The sequence below is a fragment of the Salmo salar genome, chromosome ssa10 (assembly GCF_905237065.1).
Source record: "Salmo salar chromosome ssa10, Ssal_v3.1, whole genome shotgun sequence".
NCBI lineage: Eukaryota > Metazoa > Chordata > Actinopteri > Salmoniformes > Salmonidae > Salmo > Salmo salar.
The window spans coordinates 111770082-111797678 of record NC_059451.1 but is presented as its reverse complement, the minus strand read 5'-3'; the positions used below and the strand labels follow the sequence as shown (position 1 = coordinate 111797678).

The window sequence follows — 27597 nt, the reverse complement described above, 5'->3', positions numbered from 1 at the left end:
CTGTCCCTGAAGGTTATGGCAGTGTCCCTGAAGGCTATGTCAGTGTCCCTGAAGGTTATGGCACTGTCCCTGAAGGTTATGGCAGTGTCCCTGAAGGTTATGGCACTGTCGCTGAAGGTTATGTCAGTGTCCCTGAAGGTTATGGCACTGTCCCTGAAGGTTATGGCACTGTCCCTGAAGGTTATGGCACTGTTCCTGAAGGTTATGGCACTGTCGCTGAAGGTTATGTCAGTGTCCCTGAAGGTTATGTCACTGTCCCTGAAGGTTATGTCACTGTCCCTGAAGGTTATGTCACTGTCCCTGAAGGCTATGTCAGTGTCCCTGAAGGCTATGGCACTGTCCCTGAAGGTTATGGCACTGTCCCTGAAGGTTATGGCACTGTCCCTGAAGGTTATGTCAGTGTCCCTGGAGGTTATGTCAGTGTCCCTGAAGGTTATGTCAGTGTCCCTGAAGGTTATGTCAGTGTCCCTGAAGGTTATGTCAGTGTCCCTGAAGGTTATGGCACTGTCCCTGGAGGTTATGGCACTGTCCCTGGAGGTTATGGCACTGTCCCTGAAGGCTATGGCAGTGTCCCTGAAGGTTATGGCAGTGTCCCTGAAGGTTATGGCAGTGTCCCTGAAGGCTATGGCACTGTCCCTGAAGGCTATGGCACTGTCCCTGAAGGTTATGGCACTGTCCCTGAAGGTTATGGCACTGTTCCTGAAGGTTATGTCAGTGTCCCTGAAGGTTATGTCACTGTCGCTGAAGGTTATGGCACTGTCCCTGAAGGTTATGGCACTGTCCCTGAAGGTTATGTCAGTGTCCCTGAAGGTTATGTCAGTGTCCCTGAAGGTTATGTCAGTGTCCCTGAAGGTTATGTCAGTGTCCCTGAAGGTTATGTCAGTGTCCCTGAAGGTTATGTCACTGTCCCTGAAGGTTATGGCACTGTCCCTGGAGGTTATGGCACTGTCCCTGAAGGCTATGTCAGTGTCCCTGAAGGTTATGGCAGTGTCCCTGAAGGTTATGGCAGTGTCCCTGAAGGCTATGTCAGTGTCCCTGAAGGTTATGGCACTGTCCCGGAAGGTTATGGCACTGTCGCTGAAGGTTATGGCACTGTCGCTGAAGGTTATGTCAGTGTCCCTGAAGGTTATGGCACTGTCCCTGAAGGTTATGGCACTGTCCCTGAAGGTTATGGCACTGTCCCTGAAGGTTATGTCAGTGTCCCTGAAGGTTATGTCACTGTCCCTGAAGGCTATGTCAGTGTCCCTGAAGGTTATGGCACTGTCCCTGAAGGTTATGGCACTGTCCCTGAAGGTTATGGCACTGTCCCTGAAGGTTATGTCAGTGTCCCTGAAGGTTATGTCAGTGTCCCTGAAGGTTATGTCAGTGTCCCTGAAGGCTATGTCAGTGTCCCTGAAGGTTATGGCAGTGTCCCTGAAGGCTATGGCACTGTCCCTGAAGGTTATGGCACTGTCCCTGAAGGTTATGGCACTGTCCCTGAAGGTTATGGCACTGTTCCTGAAGGTTATGTCAGTGTCCCTGAAGGTTATGTCACTGTCGCTGAAGGTTATGGCACTGTCCCTGAAGGTTATGGCACTGTCCCTGAAGGTTATGTCAGTGTCCCTGAATGTTATGGCACTGTTCCTGAAGGTTATGTCAGTGTCCCTGAAGGTTATGTCACTGTCCCTGAAGGTTATGTCACTGTCCCTGAAGGTTATGTCACTGTCCCTGAAGGTTATGGCACTGTCCCTGAAGGTTATGTCAGTGTCCCTGAAGGCTATGTCAGTGTCCCTGAAGGCTATGTCAGTGTCCCTGAAGGTTATGGCACTGTCCCGGAAGGTTATGGCACTGTTCCTGAAGGTTATGGCACTGTCGCTGAAGGTTATGTCAGTGTCCCTGAAGGTTATGGCACTGTCCCTGAAGGTTATGGCACTGTCCCTGAAGGTTATGTCAGTGTCCCTGAAGGTTATGTCACTGTCCCTGAAGGCTATGTCAGTGTCCCTGAAGGTTATGGCAGTGTCCCTGAAGGCTATGTCAGTGTCCCTGAAGGTTATGGCACTGTCCCTGAAGGTTATGGCACTGTTCCTGAAGGTTATGTCAGTGTCCCTGAAGGTTATGTCAGTGTCCCTGAAGGTTATGTCAGTGTCCCTGAAGGCTATGTCAGTGTCCCTGAAGGTTATGGCACTGTCCCTGAAGGTTATGGCAGTGTCCCTGAAGGTTATGGCAGTGTCCCTGAAGGTTATGGCACTGTCCCTGAAGGTTATGTCAGTGTCCCTGAAGGATATGGCACTGTCCCTGAAGGTTATGTCACTGTCCCTGAAGGTTATGGCACTGTCCCTGAAGGTTATGTCAGTGTCCCTGAAGGCTATGTCAGTGTCCCTGAAGGTTATGGCACTGTCCCTGAAGGCTATGTCAGTGTCCCTGAAGGCTATGTCAATGTCCCTGAAGGTTATGTCAGTATCCCTGACAGTTATGGCAGTGTCCCTGAAGGCTATGGCACTGTCCCTGAAGGCTATGTCAGTGTCCCTGAAGGCTATGGCACTGTCCCTAAAGGCTATGGCACTGTCCCTGAAGGCTATGGCACTGTCCCTGAAGGCTATGTCAGTGTGTCAGTGTCCCCGACGGTTATGTCAGTGTCCCTGAAGGTTATGTCAGTTTTGGAGATTTTTTTGTCAGTATTTGAAGAATCTGTATCTGAAGACTCAGGAATTGGCACAAACACACACACACATACATGCACACAAATGCATGTTCAGACATACGGATCAGTGTTTCCCCTATATTCATTTAGCAGCAGCTATTTAATATTACATTTTTTTCATCATTTTCAGGATGGTAAAGTGTTTACAGTGTAAACTTAAACAACTAAAACCAGATATAAAGTATTTAGAGATAATGGAGCTATATATTTTTGAATAAGATTTTTGAATAACAATCACCCAAATAATAACTAGACAGTCAAGGAGAATCAAAAATTGCAAAAATGGCATGGGGCCCTCATTGATTTTGGTATTATGTTTGAGTCACTCATGTAGCATAAAACATGGCATAAGCCATGACAAAATGTGTAGAATTGCAGGAAATTAACTTTAAAACAGCAACATTTTGTCTCTGTCGCCAAGAGGAAGTCCTTTCAAAATGTTGGTTGGAGACTGCACAACTGGCCACGCCCACTACCACGCTAACTTTGCCACTGCAAAAATCCTAGGTGAAACACTGCAGACGCGTGCACCCCCCCCACACCAACTGCACCCCAAGACACATACATGCCCTTCATACTGCCCTGCCATAAGGCGCATCAAGAAATAGAGAGTCCACGGCCAAAAAGGCCATATTAGGGTCACAGTACAGTTGTTGTTGTGTCATTCTTATCAGGGATTCCTCTATCTCCTGAACATGTTGTATATTCTGTCTGTGAGCCAGTACTGCACAAGGCACTACAGTAGGACAACATGTTGTATATTCTGTCTGTGAGCCAGTACTGCACAAGGCACTACAGTAGGACAACATGTTGTATATTCTGTCTGTGAGCCACTACTGTTTGTTCTCCACTGTGTGTGTGTGTGTGTGTGTGTGTGTGTGTGTGTGTGTGTGTGTGTGTGTGTGTGTGTGTGTGTGTGTGTGTGTGTGTGTGTGTGTGTGTGTGTGTGTGTGTGTGTGTGTGTGTGTGTGTGTGTGTGTGTGCGTATTGAGCTGACTTGTTGTTGCCAAGATAATATTCTTATCTGTTTCAATTTGTAATACATTTGTGGTTTTAACTCTTGTTTTGTCTGTCCTGTAGGAATACCTCTGTAAAGAGGAGTACAAAGTATTAGAGTACAACCTGACCACCACTGAGGTAGAGCTGGTGAACGTGACCGCCTCCTGGGATGAGGTACGTGTGTGTGTGTGTGTGCATTCTATTCTTCCTGATAATAATCCTACTATTGTGTAGGTAAAAGGCAATTCATCATCATGACCACAGAACAACGTTATCAGTTTGAAGTGTCGCAGGCAGTACATTTAACTTTATGGACACATGTTATGGCCATCTCAAGTAGGTAAAAAATGATTTGTGTTCAGATGCTTTGTGCACTAATTTAGATAACCAATGCTATGCTAGACGGTGGTAAACTATACCAAACCCATTCTATGCTGGGAAAATCTGGTTAGGAATCCATTCATTTATCACATCCAGGATTCTATCCCAGCGTCTCCTCCTGTGAAAGTAGTTTTGGAAATAGGCCAGAGTTGTCAGACTGGTCTTTATTGTGGACTGCGTGTACGTCAGCTCATTTGAATATGAATGTGACGCAGTGTAAGCTATAGAAGTGACGGAAGCCCTTGGCATTAGAAGATCACTGACCCATAAAACATCACCCAGGTCAATGATTTAACAAACCAACCAGGTTCACTGTTTCTCTCCTACAGAACTCTCACCAGTGATTTGATTGCTATGGAAATGTTGATGGATTAGGGGCCAATACTGGCATTTGAGGCCTTTTTTCTTTGGGGCGCAAGAGTCTCCTATTTCTCAGTGATTCCCAGAATCTTCCAAATAAATGACCAAAAAAGACTTTCTCATCTTTCTAATTTTCCCAGCTGGATGGCTGAGACATTTCAGCATCAAGCTGTCATCAGAGCATTGTATCACTCGTCTGTTGTCCCCTTTATGCCCAAATAGTATTTCTAATACAACCAGAGCTGGACACACATGAGCTCACTCTTTCAGACAAGCTGGTCTGGTCATATTGTATGAGAGAAATTTACATTTGATGTAATGTAAAGCTATTTCTCACCCTCTCTCTCTCCCACGCTCTCTCTTTCTTTCTCACCCTCTCTCTCCCTCTCCCCCCTCTCTCTTCCCCTCCCTCTCTCTCTCCTTCTCCTCCTACTCTCTCTCCCCCCCTCACTCTCTCTCTATTTCTCCCCCAACTCTCTCCCCCTCTCCAGGGTATCGGGGAGTTGTTTGAGAAGATAAAGCAGGAGAACAAGTCTAACGGCCACCCTAACGGTGATGTAGGGCTGTTCTTCACCAACCTATATGTTACACCCGTCCTCAAGAACATCAGCCTGTACCTGGAGAAGGGACAGATGCTGGCCGTGGCTGGATCCACCGGCTCCGGAAAGGTACCACTACCACTCAGTCTGTCAGGGAACACTGGGGTGGATGGAGGAGGAGGAGGTCTGGGTTGATTTGATTTGACACGGACAATGTACATTAATCAACATTTCTGTATATGTGCCAAATGCAGTCCCTGTAATTCACATATCTCATTATGTCATAGGGTCTTCCATTCCAACGATTAGCCTACTATTGACAGTTTCCACTGGAAACACAAAGAATCAAGTGTTTTCGGTGGAAAATGTTAATAATAACAGATAAAAACTGGTTATAAATGCGTTTTTTGATAGCGACGGACGCATTTTACCTGCCAACTGGTAAGTAGTATTCCTAGAAATTATAGATCTGCTTTTGTTGACAGGCAAAAACAAATGGTGTAAAAACTGACACTTTAGGTTAGGGTTATTTTCCATTGTCAGGCACCAGAGAGATGCTCAACTAAGGGAGTCCACAAATGTCAGCCCAATGTCCCAACAGACTCCTGAAGTTGCGTCTGGAAGCTAACACACACACTAATGTGTGTCTTCCATAGAGATAAAATGTTATTTTATCTGTGTCTCCCCCCAGAGTTCCCTGCTGATGATGATCCTGGGAGAGCTGGTCCCGTCAGAGGGGAAGATCAAACACAGTGGGCGGATCTCCTTCTCCCCCCAGACCTCCTGGATCATGCCCGGAACCATCCGTGACAACATCCTGTTTGGTCTGACCTACGACGAATTCCGCTACACCTCTGTCATCAAGGCATGTCAGCTGGAGGAGGTACGCTGGACTGAAATATGTAACCTTGTTGTTTGTGTGTTGCATGTTAACTTGGTTAGAATTCCTTTGGTCTCAGGTCTGGTCTTTGATGTGGTTGTGTTGAATGTTTCTTTACTTTTTCTGCTTTCCTTTGTCTTTGCTTTGTTCTCGCTATTTTTTCTTTTACCTGAATAGTTTTCTTCTACTCTCTCAACCTCCCCCTGTTCTGTTGCTAACTCTCAACCTCCCCCTGTTCTGTTGCTAACTCTCAACCTCCCCCTGTTCTGTTGCTAACTCTCAACCTCCCCCTGTTCTGTTGCTACTCTCAACCTCCCCCTGTTCTGTTGCTACTCTCTCAACCTCCCCCTGTTCTGTTGCTACTCTCTCAACCTCCCCCTGTTCTGTTGCTACTCTCAACCTCCCCCTGTTTTGTTGTTAACTCTCAACCTCCCCCTGTTCTGTTGCTAACTCTCAACCTCCCCCTGTTCTGTTGCTACTCTCAACCTCCCCTGTTCTGTTGCTACTCTCTCAACCTCCCCCTGTTCTGTTGCTAACTCTCAACCTCCCCCTGTTCTGTTGCTAACTCTCAACCTACCCCTGTTTTGTTGCTAACTCTCAACCTTCCCCTGTTTTGTTGCTAACTCTCAACCTTCCCCTGTTTTGTTGCTAACTCTCAACCTCCCCCTGTTTTGTTGCTAACTCTCAACCTCCCCCTGTTTTGTTGCTAACTCTCAACCTCCCCCTGTTTTGTTGCTAACTCTCAACCTCCCCCTGTTTTGTTGCTAACTCTCAACCTCCCCCTGTTTTGTTGCTAACTCTCAACCTCCCCCTGTTCTGTTGCTAACTCTCAACCTCCCCCTGTTCTGTTGCTAACTCTCAACCTCCCCCTGTTCTGTTGCTACTCTCAACCTCCCCCTGTTCTGTTGCTACTCTCAACCTCCCCCTGTTTTGTTGCTAACTCTCAACCTCCCCCTGTTTTGTTGCTAACTCTCAACCTCCCCCTGTTTTGTTGCTAACTCTCAACCTCCCCCTGTTCTGTTGCTAACTCTCAACCTCCCCCTGTTCTGTTGCTAACTCTCAACCTCCCCCTGTTCTGTTGCTAACTCTCAACCTCCCCCTGTTCTGTTGCTACTCTCAACCTCCCCCTGTTCTGTTGCTACTCTCAACCTCCCCCTGTTTTGTTGCTAACTCTCAACCTCCCCCTGTTTTGTTGCTAACTCTCAACCTCCCCCTGTTTTGTTGCTAACTCTCATCCTCCCCCTGTTCTGTTGCTAACTCTCAACCTCCCCCTGTTCTGTTGCTACTCTCAACCTCCCCCTGTTCTGTTGCTAACTCTCAACCTCCCCCTGTTCTGTTGCTACTCTCTCAACCTCCCCCTGTTCTGTTGCTACTCTCTCAACCTCCCCCTGTTCTGTTGCTAACTCTCAACCTCCCCCTGTTTTGTTGCTAACTCTCAACCTCCCCCTGTTTTGTTGCTAACTCTCAACCTCGCCCTGTTTTGTTGCTAACTCTCAACCTCCCCCTGTTTTGTTGCTAACTCTCAACCTCCCCCTGTTCTGTTGCTTCTCTCTCAACCTCCCCCTGTTCTGTTGCTACTCTCAACCTCCCCCTGTTCTGTTGCTACTCTCTCAACCTCCCCCTGTTCTGTTGCTACTCTCTCAACCTCCCCCTGTTCTGTTGCTACTCTTTCAACCTCCCCCTGTTCTGTTGCTACTCTCTCAACCTCCCCCTGTTCTGTTGCTACTCTCTCAACCTCCCCCTGTTCTGTTGCTAACTCTCAACCTCCCCCTGTTTTGTTGCTAACTCTCAACCTCCCCCTGTTTTGTTGCTAACTCTCAATCTCCCCCTGTTTTGTTGCTAACTCTCAACCTCCCCCTGTTTTGTTGCTAACTCTCAACCTCCCCCTGTTCTGTTGCTAACTCTCAACCTCCCCCTGTTCTGTTGCTACTCTCAACCTCCCCCTGTTCTGTTGCTACTCTCAACCTCCCCCTGTTCTGTTGCTACTCTCTCAACCTCCCCCTGTTCTGTTGCTACTCTCTCAACCTCCCCCTGTTCTGTTGCTACTCTCTCAACCTCCCCCTGTTCTGTTGCTAACTCTCAACCTCCCCCTGTTCTGTTGCTACTCTCTCAACCTCCCCCTGTTCTGTTGCTACTCTCTCAACCTCCCCCTGTTCTGTTGCTAACTCTCAACCTCCCCCTGTTTTGTTGCTAACTCTCAACCTCCCCCTGTTTTGTTGCTAACTCTCAACCTCGCCCTGTTTTGTTGCTAACTCTCAACCTCCCCCTGTTTTGTTGCTAACTCTCAACCTCCCCCTGTTCTGTTGCTACTCTCTCAACCTCCCCCTGTTCTGTTGCTACTCTCAACCTCCCCCTGTTCTGTTGCTACTCTCTCAACCTCCCCCTGTTCTGTTGCTACTCTCTCAACCTCCCCCTGTTCTGTTGCTACTCTTTCAACCTCCCCCTGTTCTGTTGCTACTCTCTCAACCTCCCCCTGTTCTGTTGCTACTCTCTCAACCTCCCCCTGTTCTGTTGCTAACTCTCAACCTCCCCCTGTTTTGTTGCTAACTCTCAACCTCCCCTGTTTTGTTGCTAACTCTCAATCTCCCCCTGTTTTGTTGCTAACTCTCAACCTCCCCCTGTTTTGTTGCTAACTCTCAACCTCCCCCTGTTCTGTTGCTAACTCTCAACCTCCCCCTGTTCTGTTGCTACTCTCAACCTCCCCCTGTTCTGTTGCTACTCTCAACCTCCCCCCTGTTCTGTTGCTACTCTCTCAACCTCCCCCTGTTCTGTTGCTACTCTCTCAACCTCCCCCTGTTCTGTTGCTACTCTCTCAACCTCCCCCTGTTCTGTTGCTACTCTCTCAACCTCCCCCTGTTCTGTTGCTACTCTCTCAACCTCCCCCTGTTCTGTTGCTACTCTCAACCTCCCCCTGTTCTGTTGCTACTCTCAACCTCCCCCTGTTCTGTTGCTAACTCTCAACCTCCCCCTGTTCTGTTGCTAACTCTCAACCTCCCCCTGTTCTGTTGCTACTCTCAACCTCCCCCTGTTCTGTTGCTACTCTCAACCTCCCCCTGTTCTGTTGCTACTCTCAACCTCCCCCTGTTCTGTTGCTACTCTCAACCTCCCCCTGTTTTGTTGCTACTCTCTCAACCTCCCCCTGTTCTGTTGCTACTCTCTCAACCTCCCCCTGTTCTGTTGCTAACTCTCAACCTCCCCCTGTTCTGTTGCTACTCTCAACCTCCCCCTGTTCTGTTGCTAACTCTCAACCTCCCCCTGTTCTGTTGCTAACTCTCAACCTCCCCCTGTTCTGTTGCTAACTCTCAACCTCCCCCTGTTCTGTTGCTACTCTCAACCTCCCCCTGTTCTGTTGCTACTCTCAACCTCCCCCTGTTCTGTTGCTACTCTCAACCTCCCCCTGTTTTGTTGCTACTCTCTCAACCTCCCCCTGTTCTGTTGCTAACTCTCAACCTCCCCCTGTTCTGTTGCTACTCTCAACCTCCCCCTGTTCTGTTGCTACTCTCAACCTCCCCCTGTTTTGTTGCTACTCTCTCAACCTCCCCCTGTTCTGTTGCTACTCTCTCAACCTCCCCCTGTTCTGTTGCTAACTCTCAACCTCCCCCTGTTCTGTTGCTACTCTCAACCTCCCCCTGTTCTGTTGCTAACTCTCAACCTCCCCCTGTTCTGTTGCTAACTCTCAACCTCCCCCTGTTCTGTTGCTAACTCTCAACCTCCCCCTGTTCTGTTGCTACTCTCTCATTCCCAACCCAATTCTCTCTCCTTCTCCCTTGACTCATATGTTCTACTTGACTGTCTACCCTGTAGCCTTTGTGAGGCGTTGATGTGTCATATTTCTCCAGTTTATACACACACACACACACACACACACACAATGCCATCCCATCCCTGTGTGGAGCCCCAGTGTTAAGTGGTGGGCAGTGTGTTCAAAGTGCTGCCTCAGCAGGGGGGCCGTGTCACTGGATTACTGTCCCAGACACTCCCGTTGCCATGGACACACCACATTATGTCATTGGAACGGAATATCAGCTTGCGCAGAGTCACAGGCATTGATGTAGATTAGACTAGCACTCATTGTCAATCTGTGTATCTGTGTATATTTAGGATCAGCACTTTTTCCTGACTACATGACCTGACCAGAAAACTCTGGGCAGCAGAGCTACTATACAGTAGTTATCATTGGTTTTACATTTTGACTTTTGAGAAGGCGGGGAAATGATTACAGTGGCAAATTGGCACCACTCATGCCCTGGGGTATTGATGATTTGCCACAGATAAAGTGGATGGTGTGTTACACAATGGCTATTTGACCAACATCAGAGTGTGTTTAAAGCAAACACTACTGTATGAACATATTTAATCGCTTTGACAGCTCACGATAGTGACCATTCCCTCTTATGTAACGGCAACGTCTACCTTTATCCAAACTGTCAATTGAGTGACTTTAGAAGAGTCATGAATATGGAATCTCTCAAAGTGAGTAATATGACAAACGCAATCTGGTGTACGTGGTCTGAGACAGAGAGAAAAGAGAGACAGCTGTTTCTGTGTGCCCAGACCAATCAGACTGTGTTTAGTAGGGCTTGTGATTGTGCTGCAGACTATTGTGGCCCGTCCCAGGACCAGACAACCACCATTGGTGGGCTGTATCTTGTAAACCCAAAGTATTTTACACATTTTCCCTTTGTTAGCTTGTAGGTTTCAGCTCTAGCCTAACAGTGGATACATTCCAAATGGCAATCTATTCCCTATAAAGTGCACTACTTTTGACCAGGCTACTGGTCAAAAGAAGGGCACTATATAGGGAACAGGGTGCCAGTTGGGACAAATACAGTGGCTTTGTTCAGTATGAGACACACAAGGTGCCTTTTGCCACTTGCTGTGTTTTAAGACCTGTTAAACAACATGTTAACTTAATTCCCAATGCCTTCCTTTTGGACAGCGGAAGTAGCATTTAAAAAGGTAGGCGGTTTTATGATGGTAGACTGTTCCATCACTGTATGACTCAATTCATTATTTTACATGTTGGTGTACATGTGCTTCAGACATTTGTGTTTGAAATAATCTAATTAATAATGAACTTATCCTCAGCTGTGGTCATTTTTCATACTCCTTTTATGTTTCAGTGTTTCTGGTTTGGTATTTTTGATGTGGTGCTATTAGACTTTTGAAATCAAACCATTCTGTCTTTCAGCTTGGGTATTTATACTGTAAATAGCTTTTTTAAATAGCTTTATTAAATAGCTTTAAAGACATGTGATTTGATTACGCTGCAGCTGTATCCCATTGTGGAAAAGGAATTGGATTTGCAAAACTCAACAAGTTGTACGTTTTCAACAGGTTAATTTAATTTCCCATTTAAACACTGGACAGAAAACTAGGGGACATTAATTTGAGTCTTTGCCCAGTTTGTTGTCAACATTCTTTCAGGAGTCATAGATTTCTTTAGCTGCCAGCTCAGTCTGTTATGTCTGTTAACACAGATGTAAACAATAAGGTATTGAACTTTTGATTTTGTTTTCCTCAACACGTTTAGTAGGGCTAGGATGTCCCTACTCCCCTACATTTAGTAGGTCTATGATGTCCCTACTCCCCTACATTTAGTAGGTCTATGATGTCCCTACTCCCCTACATTTAGTAGGTCTATGATGTCCCTACTCCCCTACATTTAGTAGGTCTATGATGTCCCTACTCCCCTACATTTCATATTTCAGCTTTTGATTTGTGTGTGTGCGTCTCAAGCATGTATCTAAACCCCCGCTGCTCTCGCCTCAGGATCTGGCCTTGCTGCCGGAGAAAGACAAGACGCCCCTTATGGAGGGAGGGGTGACCCTTAGTGGAGGTCAGAGGGCGAGGATAGGTCTGGCCAGGTAGGTACCTGTAGGCACACACCTGTCTTTTAGCATGCATCACTCACCCCCAGCACCTTTCACCGTCTGTCACCATGGCAACATTAATTCATTAAATCTCCCCGTTCATTATATAAGACCCACAATATGTTGAGTCACTCACTCTATGATCTACTCGGCAAAACACTGTGGTTTATTTTTTGAAGTCATGACTAGTGTTGTGACTCGTTAAATGTATGGGACAGTGTATGGATAGTGATTCCTGGTCATAATGCCCTATGAAAAAGATGATTACTACAGTATCAATGCTTTCATCTGACTGTTAGTTCAGCTTAGAAGTCTTCTCGGGTCCAAAAAGTCAGACCTGAACGGACCCGGTACTCTCAGACCCGAACCTGAATGGACCAGACAACAACCAGACCTAGAACAGACCCGGTACTCTCAGACCCGAACCTGAATGGACCAGACAACAACCAGACCTAGAACAGACCCGATTGGACCGAGTGAACAAAAAAATATGTTTATCAGTCAAATTGCTCTTCTGGTTAACCTCTAGAGGACCCCTTAGAGATAAAATCCCGTTAACGGGATTGGTTGGACAACAACCAGTGAGATAGCACGGTGCGAAATTAAAAAAATAATAATCTCAAAAGTAAAATGTAAGTATTATACTGCATTTTAAAGATACTCTACTCGTTAATCCAATCACATTGTCCGATTTCAAAAAGGCTTTACGGTGAAAGCAAAACATTCGATTATTTTAGGATAGCACATTAGCAAAAAATAAAAAATAAAAATGTCCAGGCACGGATGGCCGTCACAAAACCAGATATACAGCTAAAATTAAGCACTAACCTTTGACAATCTTCATCAGATGACACTCCTAGGACATCATGTTAGACAATACATGCATTTTTTTGTTCGATCAAGTTCATATTTATATCCAAAAACCCAATTTTTACATTGGCGCGTGACGTTCAGAAAATGTTTTCTCCCCATAACTCCCGGTGAATAGGCACATACATTTACAGAAGAACTCATAAACGTTGACAAAATTTATAACAATTATTTAAAGAATTAGAGATAATCTACTCCTTTATGCAACCACTTTGTCAGATTTCAAAATAACTTTACGGAAAAAGCACATTTTTCAATATTCTGAGTACAGAACTTAGCCTGTACTCAGAACTTAGCCTGTACTTACCTTTGCTGATCTTCGGCGGAATGCACTCGGAAGGGCACCCACTTCCACAAGAAATGTTCATTTGTTCTGCAAAGCATCATTTATGTTCAAATACGTCCGTTTTGTTGACCCATCCAGAACACTTTACAATGCCATGTGGCGTGGATGCAAATCCATAGACGAAATGGTCAAATGTTCCATTACCGTTTGTAGAAGCACGTCAAACAATGTTTAAAATCAATCCTTTAGGGTATTTTTTTACGTAAAATTGCGATAATTTTACAACCGGGCAATAGGTATTCATCCCAGAAGAAAAATTAAAAACAACGAAGTCACGTGCAAGCGCGTCATAAGACAACTGTCCTCAGACTGGCCAGTGATTGCCTGAGCCACAATTTTCTGCCCGGTAACAGGTGACGGATGAAACCAGTTCCTAAAGATTGTTGACAGCCAATGGAAAAGATAGGAGGTGCAACGTAAATCCTATGTCACTGTAGTTTTTCAAGGGATTCAAAAGAAAAACTACATTTCTAATTTCTCCCACTTCCTGATTCAATTTTTCTCAGGTTTTTGCCTGCCATATGAGTTCTGTTATACTCACAGACACCATTCAAACAGTTTTAGAAACTTCAGAGTGTTTTCTATCCAAATCTACTAATACTATGCATATTCTATTTTCTGGGCCAGAGTAGTAACCTGTTTAAATTGGGTACGTTTTTCATCCGGCCGTGAAAATACTGCCCCCTAGCCCCAACAGGTTTTAACGAATAGGCCTTTATATGTTGGCTAGGCCTTCTATAAGTCAATAAATTCACCTGACTAGTGTAAAATAAATATGCTCTTGGCATGCTTCTACATCGGCATTGCTTGCTGTTTGGGGTTTTAAGTTGGGTTTCTGTATATGTACTTTGTGAAATCTGTTGATGTAAAAAGGGCTTTATAAATAATATATGCAGAACCCTGGTCGGGTCCACTCGTGTCTATCAGCTGTAGCTACATTGACCCCAGACCCGATGACAATCAAACAGGACCTGACCAGGACCCGAGCAAAAAGGTTGAATTTTGGACCCAGACTCGCTCGAGTCTTGGGTATTCAGGTTCGGGTGGATCCGTGAAGACATCTTGTCCAACTCCTATAACTGTAGTGTTTTATGATCTAATATCCCTGGTGCTTCTGCAGCCGTTTATTTACTCCCATTAAATCTCTATGTCTAGTCCAACATTCTGAACATATGCATTATTTATTGGTTTTACTGTCCCCGGTCTCCATTTGCTCCCACTTAACTGAGAGCATCACTGCCAGTTTGGCTAGATGTATCACTTAAACTGAATTGAATCCCACAAGGACTTGACTTCCTAATTTACATGCCTGTTTGATTTATTACTTACTTCCAATTATATTTGTGTGTATCTCTGTATGAGTGTGCATCTCTGTGTGTGTGTGTGTGTGTGTGTGTGTGTGTGTGCTTTTACAGAGCCGTGTACAAAGATGCTGACCTCTACCTGTTGGATTCGCCTTTCACCCACCTGGACATTGTGACGGAGAAAGAGATCTTTGAGAGGTCTGTCTGTGGCTCAACACTGAAGCTTTTATATGGGCTGGGGTCTGGGAGATGAGGGTGGGGGATGGGCTGGGGTCTGGGAGATATGGGTGGGGGATGGGCTGGGGTCTGGGAGATGAGGGTGGGGGATGGGCTGGGGTCTGGGAGATGAGGGTGGGGGATGGGCTGGGGTCTGGGAGATGAGGGTGGGGGATGGGCTGGGGTCTGGGAGATGAGGGTGGGGGTGGGGGATGGTCTGGGATATGAGGGTGGGGGATGGGCTGGGTGAATGGTTAAGGTGAAGAAAGAAGGTTAAGATCAAGGTCTTGTTCTCTTTGACCTATTGAGCAATTGGGTTAGGTGGTGAGGTGTGGGCTTTTTGTGGAAATGTAACTTTGTGTCTGACATTCATGACCTTTCATCTAATTTTCAGACATTTGTGTTATCAGCATCTTTCCTCAGAAATGAGGGCAAGCACATGATTAAACAGCAATGTGAAACTTTTTTTTACAATGTGAATCTCTTCGCGTTCCTAGGAAACGACTTGTTTTCCAAAGGTCACTTCATGCCTGTCTGTTAAAGTAAAGGTTGATAATCTAAACAAAGGATACACGTATTTTCTCTTGCCAGGTGTCTGTGCAAACTGATGTCCTCCAAGACTCGTATCGTGGTCACCAGTAAGATGGACCACCTTAAGAGAGCAGACAAGATCCTTCTGCTTCACAACGGAGTGTGTTACTTCTACGGCTCCTTCTCCCAGCTGCAGGCCAAGAGACCAGACTTCAGCTCCCTGCTCCTGGGCCTGGAGGCCTACGACAACATCAAAGCCGAACGCCGCAGCTCCATCCTCACCGAGACCCTCCGACGCGTCTCCATCGACGAATCCGCCGTCCTCCGTGGTCCCGAGCCCATCCGCCAGTCCTTCCGCCAGCCCCCGCCTTCGGTCATCAACGGCAACACGGGACCCCAAGGCATCACCATCCCCGGGGGCGACGGTCTCACAGTGGTGGAGAAACGTAAACAGTCGATTATCTTAAATCCATTAGCAACGGCACGTAAGTTCTCCTTCATCGGTACTGGGCCCCAAAACACCCAGGCTCCAACCCCAGGGTCCACTACCATCGAGGATGGCGTGCGGGAGCTGTCAGAGAGGAAGTTCTCTGTGGTGCCCGAGGATGATCAGGTGAGGTTGCTTTTCTATTTTTTATTTACATAGTGCTCTTAGAGTTCGGTAAGATCAGAGGGGGGTGTCTCTTTATTAACAACAGCTGGTGTGCGATCTCTAATATTAAGGAAGTCTCGAGGTTCTGCTCGCCTGAGTTAGAATACCCCATGATACGCTGTAGACCATACCATTTACCAAGAGAGTTTTCATATGTATTTTTCATAGCTGTCTATTTACCACCACAAACTTATTCTGGCACTAAGACCACACTCAACGAGCTGTATAGGGGCCATAAGCAAACAAGAAAATGCTCAACCAGAGGCGACACTCATGGTGGCCAGTGATTTTAATTTCTACCATCATGTCACCTGTGCAACTAGAGGTATACAAACTCTAGATCACCTTTTCTCCACATACAGAGACGCATCCAAAGCTCTCCCCCACCCTCCATTTGGCAAATCGAACCATAACTCTGTCCTCCTGATTCCTGCTTACAAGCAACAACTCAAACAGGAAGTACCAGTGACATGCTCAATACAAAAGTGGTCAGTGAAGCAGATGCTAAGCTACAGGACTGTTTCGCTAGCACAGACTGGAATATATTCCGGGTTTCATCCGATGGCAGTAAGGAGTACACCACATCAGTCACCGGCTGCATCGACGACGTTGTCCCCACCATGACCGTACGTACATATCCCAACCAGAAGCCCTGGATTACTGGCAACATACACACTTAGCTAAAGGCTAGAGCTGCCGCTTTCAAGGAGCAGGACACTAATCCAGAAGCTTATAAGAAACCCTGCTATGCCGTCCGACGAACCATCAAACAGGCAAAGCGTCAATACAGGACTAAGACCGAATCCTACTACACCGCCTCTGATGCTCATCGTATTTGGTAGGGCTTGCAAACTATCACGGGTTACAAAGGGAAACCCAGCCCAGAGCTGTCCAGTGACGCAAGCCTACCAGACGAGCTAAATGCCTTCTATGCTCACTTCGATGGAAGCAACACTGAAACATGCGTGAGAGCACCAGCTGTTCTGGATGTCTGTGTGATCACGCTCTCCATAGCCGATGTGAGTAAGACCTTTGAACAGGTTAACATTCACAAGGCCGCAGCGCCAGATGGATTACCAGGATGTGTGCTCGGAGCATGCGTTGGCAAGTGTCTTCACTGACATTTTCAACCACTATCTGGCCAGTCTCTAAAACCTACATGTTTTAAGTAAATCACCATAGTCCCTGTGCCTAAGAACACCAAGGTAATCTGACTAAATGACTACCGCCTGTAGCACTCACATCTGTAGCCATGAAATGCTTTGAAAGGCTGGTCAAGGCTCACATCAACACCCACTCCAATTTGCATACCGCCCCTACAGATCCACACTCCACACTGCCCTTTCCCACCTGGACAAAAGCAACACCTATATGAAAATGCTGTTCGTTGACTACAGATCAGCGTTCAACACCATAGTACCCTCCAAGCTCATCACTAAGCTAAGCACCCTGGGACTGAACACTTCCCTCTGCAACTGGATCCTGGACTTCCTGTAAGGCCGTCCCCAGGTGGTGAGGGTAAGCAACAACACATCCACCACGCTGACCCTCAACGCGGGGGCCATTAGAGGTGTGTGCTCAGTCCCCTCCTGAGCTTCAAGTTCCTCGGTGTCCACATCACTAAGGACCTATCATGGTCCAAACACACCAACACAGTCGTGAAGAGGGTACGAAAATGCCTCTTCCTCCTCAGGAGAAAAGATTTGACATGGGCCCTCGGATCCTCAAAAAGTTATACAGTTGCACCATTGAGAGCATCTTGACTGGCTGCATCACTGCTTGGTATGGTAACTGCTCGGCATCTGCAAAGCTCTACAGAGGGTATTGCGTACAGACCAATACATCAGTGGGCCAAACTCCCTGCCATCCAGGACCTCTATACCAGGTGGTGTCAGAGGAAGGCCCTAAAAATTGTCAAAGACTCCAGGCATCATAGACTGTTCTCTCTGCTACCACACGGCAAGCGATACCAGCATGTGAAGTGTCAGACCAAAAGGCACCTGAACAGCTTCTAACCCCAAGCCATAACACTGCTGAACAGTGATTCAAATGGTTACCCGGACAATTTACATTGACCCCCCCTCCCCCTCCGCCTCCCTTATTATTTATTTATTTATCTTAATTGTTTTGCACTGACTCTCTTGCACTGGCTCTATGCACTCTCACTAGACTCTACCCACACACTCACACATGCTACACTGACACTCCAACACACACACACACACACACACACACACACACACACACACACACACACACACACACACACACACACACACACAAAACACATACGCTCACACACATGCATCTTGACACCACACACATGCACACTCACACAGACACACTTTCACACTTCACATATGCTGCTGCTACTCTGTTTATTATATATCCTGATTGCCTAGTCACTTTTACCCCTACCCACACATACATACTGTATTACCTTCACTATCTCTACTACCTCGTACCCCGGCACATTGACTTGGTACTGGTACTCTTTGTATATAGCCTCTTTTATTGTTTTTGTGTTACTATTGCCTTTTTTATTGAACAAAATTGTGGCATACTTTTTAACTCTGCATTGTTGGGAATGGGCTCGTAAGTAAGCACTTAACTGTAAAGTCTACACCTGTTGTATTCGGCGCATGTGACAATTAAACTTGGTCTTATTGTGTTTTATTCTACATGTTTTTCATTGATTACTTGTATAGCTGTTACACTGTTTGACAGGAGAGCTTGTATGTAAACGTGTTCACACTACTTTGCTGTATCCTGTACAAATGACAAATAAACTCAGGTCGTTGTTAATGATAATGTGTTCTCAATGATTTACCTGGTTAAATAAAGGCAAAATATATACAAAAAATCTAACTTTAATTTGATTATAGGTGGAAGAGTCGCTGCCCCGGGGGAACCTGTACCACGACGGTCTGCAGCACCTGAGCGGGCAGCGGCGCCAGTCTGTGCTGCAGTTCATCACCAACGCCCAGGGGCAGGGCAGGAGGGAGCAGCTCCAGACATCCTTCAGGAAGAAGCTGTCCGTCACGCCGCAGTGCGAGCTAGCCTCTGAGCTGGACATCTACGCACGACGCCTGTCCAAAGATAGTGTCTATGACATCAGTGAGGATGTGGATGAGGAGGACATGGAGGTAGGTTCAGTGAAGGCAGCAGCGTGGACGTTTTCCCCTGTAGCTGCTGGTCTTTAAGAGCACATGGAGGTAGGTTCAGTGAAGGCAGCAGCGTGGACGTTTTCCCCTGTAGCTGCTGGTCTTTAAGAGCACATGGAGGTAGGTTCAGTGAAGGCAGCAGCGTGGACGTTTTCCCCTGTAGCTGCTGGTCTTTAAGAGCACATGGAGGTAGGTTCAGTGAAGGCAGCAGCGTGGACGTTTTCCCCTGTAGCTGCTGGTCTTTAAGAGCACATGGAGGTAGGTTCAGTGAAGGCAGCAGCTTGGACGTTTTCCCCTGTAGCTGCTGGTCTTTAAGAGCACATGGAGGTAGGTTCAGTGAAGGCAGCAGCGTGGACGTTTTCCCCTGTAGCTGCTGGTCTTTAAGAGCACATGGAGGTAGGTTCAGTGAAGGCAGCAGCTTGGATGTTTTCCCCTGTAGCTGCTGGTCTTTAAGAGCACATGGAATTAGGTTCAGTGAAGGCAGCAGCTTGGACGTTTTCCCCTGTAGCTGCTGGTCTTTAAGAGCACATGGAGGTAGGTTCAGTGAAGGCAGCAGCGTGGACGTTTTCCCCTGTAGCTGCTGGTCTTTAAGAGCACATGGAGGTAGGTTCAGTGAAGGCAGCAGCGTGGACGTTTTCCCCTGTAGCTGCTGGTCTTTAAGAGCACATGGAGGTAGGTTCAGTGAAGGCAGCAGCGTGGACGTTTTCCCCTGTAGCTGCTGGTCTTTAAGAGCACATGGAGGTAGGTTCAGTGAAGGCAGCAGCGTGGACGTTTTCCCCTGTAGCTGCTGGTCTTTAAGAGCACATGGAGGTAGGTTCAGTGAAGGCAGCAGCGTGGACGTTTTCCCCTGTAGCTGCTGGTCTTTAAGAGCACATGGAGGTAGGTTCAGTGAAGGCAGCAGCGTGGACGTTTTCCCCTGTAGCTGCGGGTCTTTAAGAGCACATGGAGGTTATGGTTAGGATCAAGGAGTTGCCAAAGGGACGTCATAGAATGTTCACCAGTGTTTGAACCACCTTTTCCAAAGTAAAGTTTGAACATAAATGTTTGAAGACAAAACACAAAGAACAGCTAGGTTTTAGTATTTCATTTGACATATCTCTTTTGTCTGTTTGCAGCAATGCTTTGCAGACGAGCGTGAGAACGTGTTTGAGACGACGTCGTGGAACACCTATTTGCGTTACATCTTCACCAACAGGAACCTGGTCTACGTCCTCATCTTCATCTTCCTCATCTTCGCTCTCGAGGTAATGATAGCTTTAGATGATCCCTGTCTCGGACATACTGTAGAGCAAGGACAGGCAACTAGCGGCCCGCGAGCCACATGCGGTCCGTGGCCCCCCTTTTCAAGGCCCTCGGATCAGTAATTTTTTTAATTTTAGGGGGGGGACTCAGTCTGGGTCTTAACTTACAATTTTGAGTTAGAATAGTAGAATACACAAGGTGAATTTCAAAATGTGGTTGTGCATCAGCAGTTTCTCTCCTGTTATTTCAGTCACTGATAGTCAGTCAGTTATCCCATGTCAGCTAACATTTTTTAGATTGCGAAGTTAATTTAGCGAGCTATCTAAACTTCTAAACATCACTGTATTAGAGGACAGATGCTATATTAACCAATAACATCACTGTATTAGAGGACAGATGCTATATTAACCAAAAACATCACTGTATTAGAGGACAGATTCTATATTAACCAATAACATCACTGTATTAGAGGACAGATGCTATATTAACCGATAACATCGCTGTATTAGAGGACAGATGCTATATTAACCAATAACATCACTGTATTAGAGGACAGATTCTATATTAACCAATAACATCACTGTATTAGAGGACAGATGCTATATTAACCAATAACATCACTGTATTAGAGGACAGATGCTATATTAACCGATAACATCGCTATATTAGAGGACAGATGCTATATTAACCGATAACATCACTGTATTAGAGGACAGATGCTATATTAACCGATAACATCACTGTATTAGAGGACAGATGCTATATTAACCAATAACATCACTGTATTAGAGGACAGATGCTATATTAACCGATAACATCACTGTATTAGAGGATAGATGCTATATTAACCGATAACATCACTGTATTAGAGGACAGATGCTATATTAACCGATATATTTAAGGAATAAAAACGGTGGCATCAAGCCACTTCACTCTTTCAGAATGGTAGGTGTAATCATCTTGCGGAAGGCATAGTATTTGCATTCGCTTGGGGGAACAATATCCATGGTTGTGGTGCTAATCTTCACTGTATTAGAGGACAGATGCTATATTAACCGATAACATCACTGTATTAGAGGACAGATGCTATATTAACCGATAACATCACTGTATTAGAGGACAGATGCTATATTAACCGATAACATCACTGTATTAGAGGACAGATGCTATATTAACCAGGGTTGAAAGTGGAATTAATTTCTTCCCGGTACAGAACCTCCTATATGTGCACCACGTTTTTTTATCAGCCTCATTATAGAAATACATGTAGAATCACTAATAATTCAATAGGATCTCTGTGGGTCTAGTCGTAATTTGTAATTTAACTTTTGAAATGTATTGTCTTTTATTGTGGCATTAACACAACCAGTCATGTGTTCATCTGATTGTAAAACAATCACTTCGAAGGGCTCCTTTACTAGGCTACCCGTGTACGTTCATCCACTCGCAACATATTTCCAGCCTCCAAACAGTGGTGTCATGACATTTGGCGATTGTCATTAGGCACAAATGTATGTGTATGTGTCTCGGTGTCAGCCACCCATCGCTGCCTTGGAGCGTAGGCTATACCACCTGTTTTCCAAGTCTATTTGCACATTTTTCATGCCTCTGACATGCAGTGATGATAACAAATGGTGTAATAGCATATAGTTTTCTTGACATTTTCTTTTAATTATTGTGTGCTGTAAATCAATCATCGGCCTGATAATGTGTAAACAGCTCAGATCAACCTGATCACGTGTAAACAGCTCAGATCAACCTGATCACGTGTAAACAGCTCAGATCAACCTGATCACATGTAAACAGCTCAGATCAACCTGATCACGTGTAAACAGCTCAGATCAGCCTGATCACATGTAAACAGCTCAGATCAACCTGATCACATGTAAACAGCTCAGATCAACCTGATCACGTGTAAACAGCTCAGATCAGCCTGATCACGTGTAAACAGCTCAGATCAACCTGATCACGTGTAAACAGCTCAGATCAACCTGATCACGTGTAAACAGCTCAGATCAGCCTGATCACATGTAAACAGCTCAGATCAACCTGATCACGTGTAAACAGCTCAGATCAGCCTGATCACATGTAAACAGCTCAGATCAGCCTGATCACATGTAAACAGCTCAGATCAACCTGATCACGTGTAAACAGCTCAGATCAACCTGATAATATAGAATCTTAAGGAAAGATGTTATATTACCCCTTACGGTACTGCATTAGAGGAAAGATGTTATATTACCCCTTACAGTGCTGTATTAGAGGAAAGATGTTATATTACCCCTTACAGTACTGTATTAGAGGTAAGATGTTATATTACCCCTTACAGTGCTGTATTAGAGGAAAGATGTTATATTACCCCTTATGATACTGTATTAGAGGAAAGATGTTATATTACCCCTTATGGTACTGTCTTAGAGGAAAGATGTTATATTACCCCTTACGGTACTGTATTAGAGGAAAGATGTTATATTACCCCTTATGATACTGTATTAGAGGAAAGATGTTATATTACCCCTTACAGTACTGTATTAGAGGAAAGATGTTATATTACCCCTTACAGTACTGTATTAGAGGAAAGATGTTATATTACCCCTTATGATACTGTATTAGAGGAAAGATGTTATATTACCCCTTACAGTACTGTATTAGAGGAAAGATGTTATATTACCCCTTATGATACTGTATTAGAGGAAAGATGTTATATTACCCCTTATGGTACTGTCTTAGAGGAAAGATGTTATATTACCCCTTACGGTACTGTATTAGAGGTAAGATGTTATATTACCCCTTACAGTACTGTCTTAGAGGAAAGATGTTATATTACCCCTTATGGTACTGTATTAGAGGAAAGATGTTATATTACCCCTTACGGTACTGTATTAGAGGAAAGATGTTATATTACCCCTTACGGTACTGTATTAGAGGAAAGATGTTATATTACCCCTTACGGTACTGTATTAGAGGAAAGATGTTATAGTAACCCATAACAATACTTTATTAAAGGAAATATTATATATTAACCCATAACGATACTGCATTAGAGAATCCCTAAACTCAACTCCAGCTTTTCTGGACTTTTCCAGATTCTTGAACAGACTGATGTCTGGTAGCGCTAGACTAGAGGGTCCCTGTTGGATCATAATTGCATTTATTGACAGTATTATTTCAATGCATGCTGTTGCCACCCTCAGTCTAACTGTGTTTATTGTGTGCTGTAGGTTGCTGGCTCTGTCCTGGGGATATTTCTTATCACAGAGTAAGTACTAGTTTGTTTTCACATGTGCTATAATATTCATCACAAGGAACTAGGATGATCAGCCTACAATGGTAAACAAGTAGTATCCACCACAAGAAACCCAGATCAGCCTGATAACATGTAAACAGCTCAGATCAGCCTGATCACGTGTAAACAGCTCAGATCAGCCTGATCACGTGTAAACAGCTCAGAACAGCATGATAACGTGTAAACAGCTCAGAACAGCATGATAACGTGTAAACAGCTCAGAACAGCCTGGTCACGTGTAAACAGCTTAGATCAGCCTAATAGCACATCAAATCAAATCCAATTTTATTTGTCACATGTTGATGTGAGTCTAGCGAAATGCTTGTGTTTCTAGTTCCGACCATGCAGTAAAATCTAACAAGTAATCTAACAATTTCACAACAACTACCTTATACACACGTGTGTAAAGGAATGAATAAGAATATGTATATAAAAATATATGGATGAGCGATGACCGAACGGCATAGGCAAGATGCAGTAGATGATATAGAGTACAGTATATACATATGAGATGAGTAATGTAGGGTATGTAAACATATAAACTGGCATTGCGACTAGTGATACATTTATTACATTACATTACATTTATTACATTACATTTATACATTACATTTATTACATTACATTTATTACATTACATTTTTCATTATTAAAGTGGCTAGAGATTTGAGTCAGTATGTTGGCAACAGCCACTCAATGTTGGTGATGGCTGTTTAACAGTCTGATGGCCTTGAGATAGAAGCTGTTTTTCAGTCTCTCAGTCCCAGCTTTGATGCACCTGTACTGACCTCGCCTTCTGGATAGAAGCGGGGTGAACAGGCAGTGGCTCAGGTGGTTGTTGTCCTTGATGATCTTTTTGTCCTTCCTGTGACATCGGGTGGTGTAGGTGTCCTGGAGGGCAGGTAGTTTGCCCCCGGTGATGCGTTGTGCATTGTACATGTAAACAGCTCAGATCAGCCTGATCACATGTAAACCGCTAAACGCGAAGTACTCAAACAAAAGAGCAGTTGAAAAAAATATATATATTTAGAAAAAAAACACGATTCAGATACCATTGTAACCATTGTACTCTCTTCTTTCCCTCTCAGTAAGATCTGGACAGAGGAGGCCAACCCATCGGCGCCTAACTACGTAGACCAACAACATTCCAACGCCTCGTCACCCGCCGTCCAACAGTCAGTCATCGTCACGCCAACCAGCGCCTATTACATCATCTATATCTACGTGGCGACGTCGGAGAGCGTTCTGGCGCTGGGGTTCTTCAGAGGCCTGCCACTGGTCCACACCTTACTGACCGTGTCCAAGAGGCTGCATGAACAGATGCTCACTGCTGTGCTCAGGGCCCCCATGGCTGTACTCAACACGATGAAAACAGGTGAGGCCCACTGCTGAAACCCCTGGCTTAACCAATGATTATGTATCAGCTAGAAATGCATACGTACATGCATCTACCGGTACTGTATCTGAACACAGGCTTAAATGTCTAATTTATCGGTCAATTGTCTGTGTAATCTCACAGCCTGTACATCAGTCAGTTAGTCAGTACGACCACCACCAGTCAATGCCTCGAACTTTCAGCAGCAGTCAATTCCATGTGTGTGTTTTTCTGCCCTGTAGGTCGGATCATGAACAGGTTCACTAAAGACATGGCCACCATCGACGACATGCTTCCTCTTGTACTGTTTGACCTCATCCAGGTAGGTGACTGGCTGCTCTGTCTGTCTGTCTGTCTGTCTGTCTGTCTGTCTGTCTGTCTGTCTGTCTGTCTGTCTGTCTGTCTGTCTGTCTGTCTGTCTGTCTGTCTGTCTGTCTGTCTGTCTGTCTGTCTGTCTGTCATCCAGGTAGGTGACTGGCTGCTCTGTCTGTCTGTCTGTCTGTCTGTCTGCCTGTCTGTCTGCCTGTCTGTCTGCCTGTCTGCCTGTCTGCCTGTCTGCCTGTCTGCCTGTCTGTCTGTCTGCCTGTCTGTCTGTCTGTCTGTCTGTCTGTCTGTCTGTCTGTCATCCAGGTAGGTGACTGGCTGCTCTGTCTGTCTGTCTGTCTGTCTGTCTGTCTGTCTGTCTGTCTGTCTGTCTGTCTGTCTGTCTGTCTGTCTGTCTGTCTGTCATCCAGGTAGGTGACTGGCTGCTCTGTCTGTCTGTCTGTCTGTCTGTCTGTCTGTCTGTCTGTCTGTCTGTCTGTCTGTCTGTCTGTCTGTTTGTCATCCAGGTAGGTGACTGGCTGCTCTGTCTGTCTGTCTGTCTGTCTGTCTGTCTGTCTGTCTGTCTGTCTGTCTGTCTGTCTGTCTGTCTGTTCGTCTGTCTGTCATCCAGGTAGGTGACTGGCTGCTCTGTCTGTCTGTCTGTCTGTCTGTCTGCTGTCTGTCTGTCTGTCTGTCTGTCTGTCTGTCTGTCTTCGTCTGTCTGTCGTCATCCAGGTAGGTGACTGGCTGCTCTGTCTGTCTGTCTGTCTGTCTGTCTGTCTGTCTGTCTGTCTGTCTGTCTGTCTGTCTGTCATCCAGGTAGGTGACTGGCTGCTCTGTCTGTCTGTCTGTCTGTCTGTCTGTCTGTCTGTCTGTCTGTCTGTCTGTCTGTCTGTCTGTCTGTCTGTCTGTCTGTCTGTCATCCAGGTAGGTGACTGGCTGCTCTGTCGGTCTCATTCTCTCCCAGTCTCTATCTTAATTCATTTTATTGTTTTGAGGGTTCTCTTTTTATTTTTTTCATGAAAAGCTCTGTATTTTATATGATTCATATTCTCTCCCTCTAGTTAACTCTGATCGTGTTGGGAGCAATCTTCACTGTCTCCATCATGCGGCCGTACATCTTCATCGCCGCAATCCCATTGGCCGTCATATTCCTGGTCCTGAGGAAGTACTTCCTGCGTACCGGACAACAGCTCAAACAACTAGAAGCTGAGGGTGAGACTGGTAGGGGTATTGGATGGGGCTGGGGAACTTTCAAATACAGGAGGTGTGCTTGATTTATCTCGACTGGCGAGAAAGGTGAACAGACTTTTCGCTTTTTGAACAATTCCAGAAGTTACATTGTACCGGGCAGGGAGTCAAAGAAAGTAAGGGATATAAAAGAAAGCAGGATGTAGGGAGAATAGAATTGAGGGAGGGGAGGGTGGAGGCTGGAGAGGATACACAGAGGGGCGAGGTCCGCTGGAGGGGAAGTGGGACATAACGGAGTGAGAGGTCAGCTCTCGTCCAATTAGATTTTAGATCCCACAACCCCGTACACGACCAATAAACTTTGATTTGATTGGAAAATAATTGATGGGTGGTGTCTTCGGATGCCTAAATCTGTCCTCGGGTCCTTTAGTTGGATGGAAAGTGGTGGTCCTTTAACAATTGGATACTTCCTCTCGCCTTGGAGTAACCACTGATCTGACATGACTAGATAGGGGATATGATACATAATGGTACTATTGCTTGAGTTTTCCCTCACCAGAACAATTCCCAACATTCTGCAAACATTCCATACATTCCCCGTAACTTACTTGTACCAAAGTGTTGGATTGAAATAGTGAGAGAAAGGTGTGTATCTGTGTTGGGACTCGGGACATTCTGACTCCACTCCTGATCCTGTCATTCTGTGTGTGTCGCAGATGGCCACAAGGCCTTTCTGCAGCCACGGAGGGGTCAGAGTGAAAATCCAATCAGGGATTTCCTCTGGCTCCATCCTGGCATCACTCTCTCACTGTTCCTCACTGGACAAAACACACACGACTGGACAAAACACATACCTTCTCTATCACTGTTCCCCCCTGGACAGAGCACACACACTGTCCACAACAGGCCAAAACACACACACTGTCCTCAACAGGCCAAAACACACACACTGTCCTCAATAGGCCAAAACACACACACTGTCCACAACAGGCCAAAACACACACACTGTCCTCAACAGGCCAAAAGATACACACTGTCCTCAACAGGCCAAAACACACACTGTCCTCAACAGGCCAAAACACACACACTGTCCTCAACAGGCCAAAACACACACACTGTCCACAACAGGCCAAAACACACACACTGTCCACAACAGGCCAAAACACACACACTGTCCACAACAGGCCAAAACACACACACTGTCCTCAACAGGCCGAAACACACACACTGTCCTCAACAGGCCAAAACACACACACTGTCCTCAACAGGCCAAAACACACACACTCTCTTGTTGTATGTTGCTCTTGTTCTAAATGTGTCCTTTATTGGTGCAGAGACCCTTAAAGATCCATATAAAGCCATCTAAATTCATATAATACCCCTTAGAGAGACAGTTTCACTCACC

At 45.6% G+C, this 27597-nt stretch overlaps 1 protein-coding gene across 1 annotated transcript in view; it reads left to right on the top strand.

The window, feature by feature from the left end:
- LOC100136366 (cystic fibrosis transmembrane conductance regulator II) overlaps positions 1-27597 on the top strand; it is an 81399-nt gene that overhangs the window by 26407 nt on the left and 27395 nt on the right. Inside the window, 12 exon segments of the mRNA NM_001123534.1 lie at positions 3761-3853; positions 4912-5088; positions 5651-5842; positions 11612-11706; positions 14344-14430; positions 15040-15592; positions 18517-18777; positions 19911-20039; positions 23259-23296; positions 24412-24698; positions 24941-25020; positions 26066-26216. Coding sequence (NP_001117006.1) covers positions 3761-3853; positions 4912-5088; positions 5651-5842; positions 11612-11706; positions 14344-14430; positions 15040-15592; positions 18517-18777; positions 19911-20039; positions 23259-23296; positions 24412-24698; positions 24941-25020; positions 26066-26216 — 2143 coding nt within the window.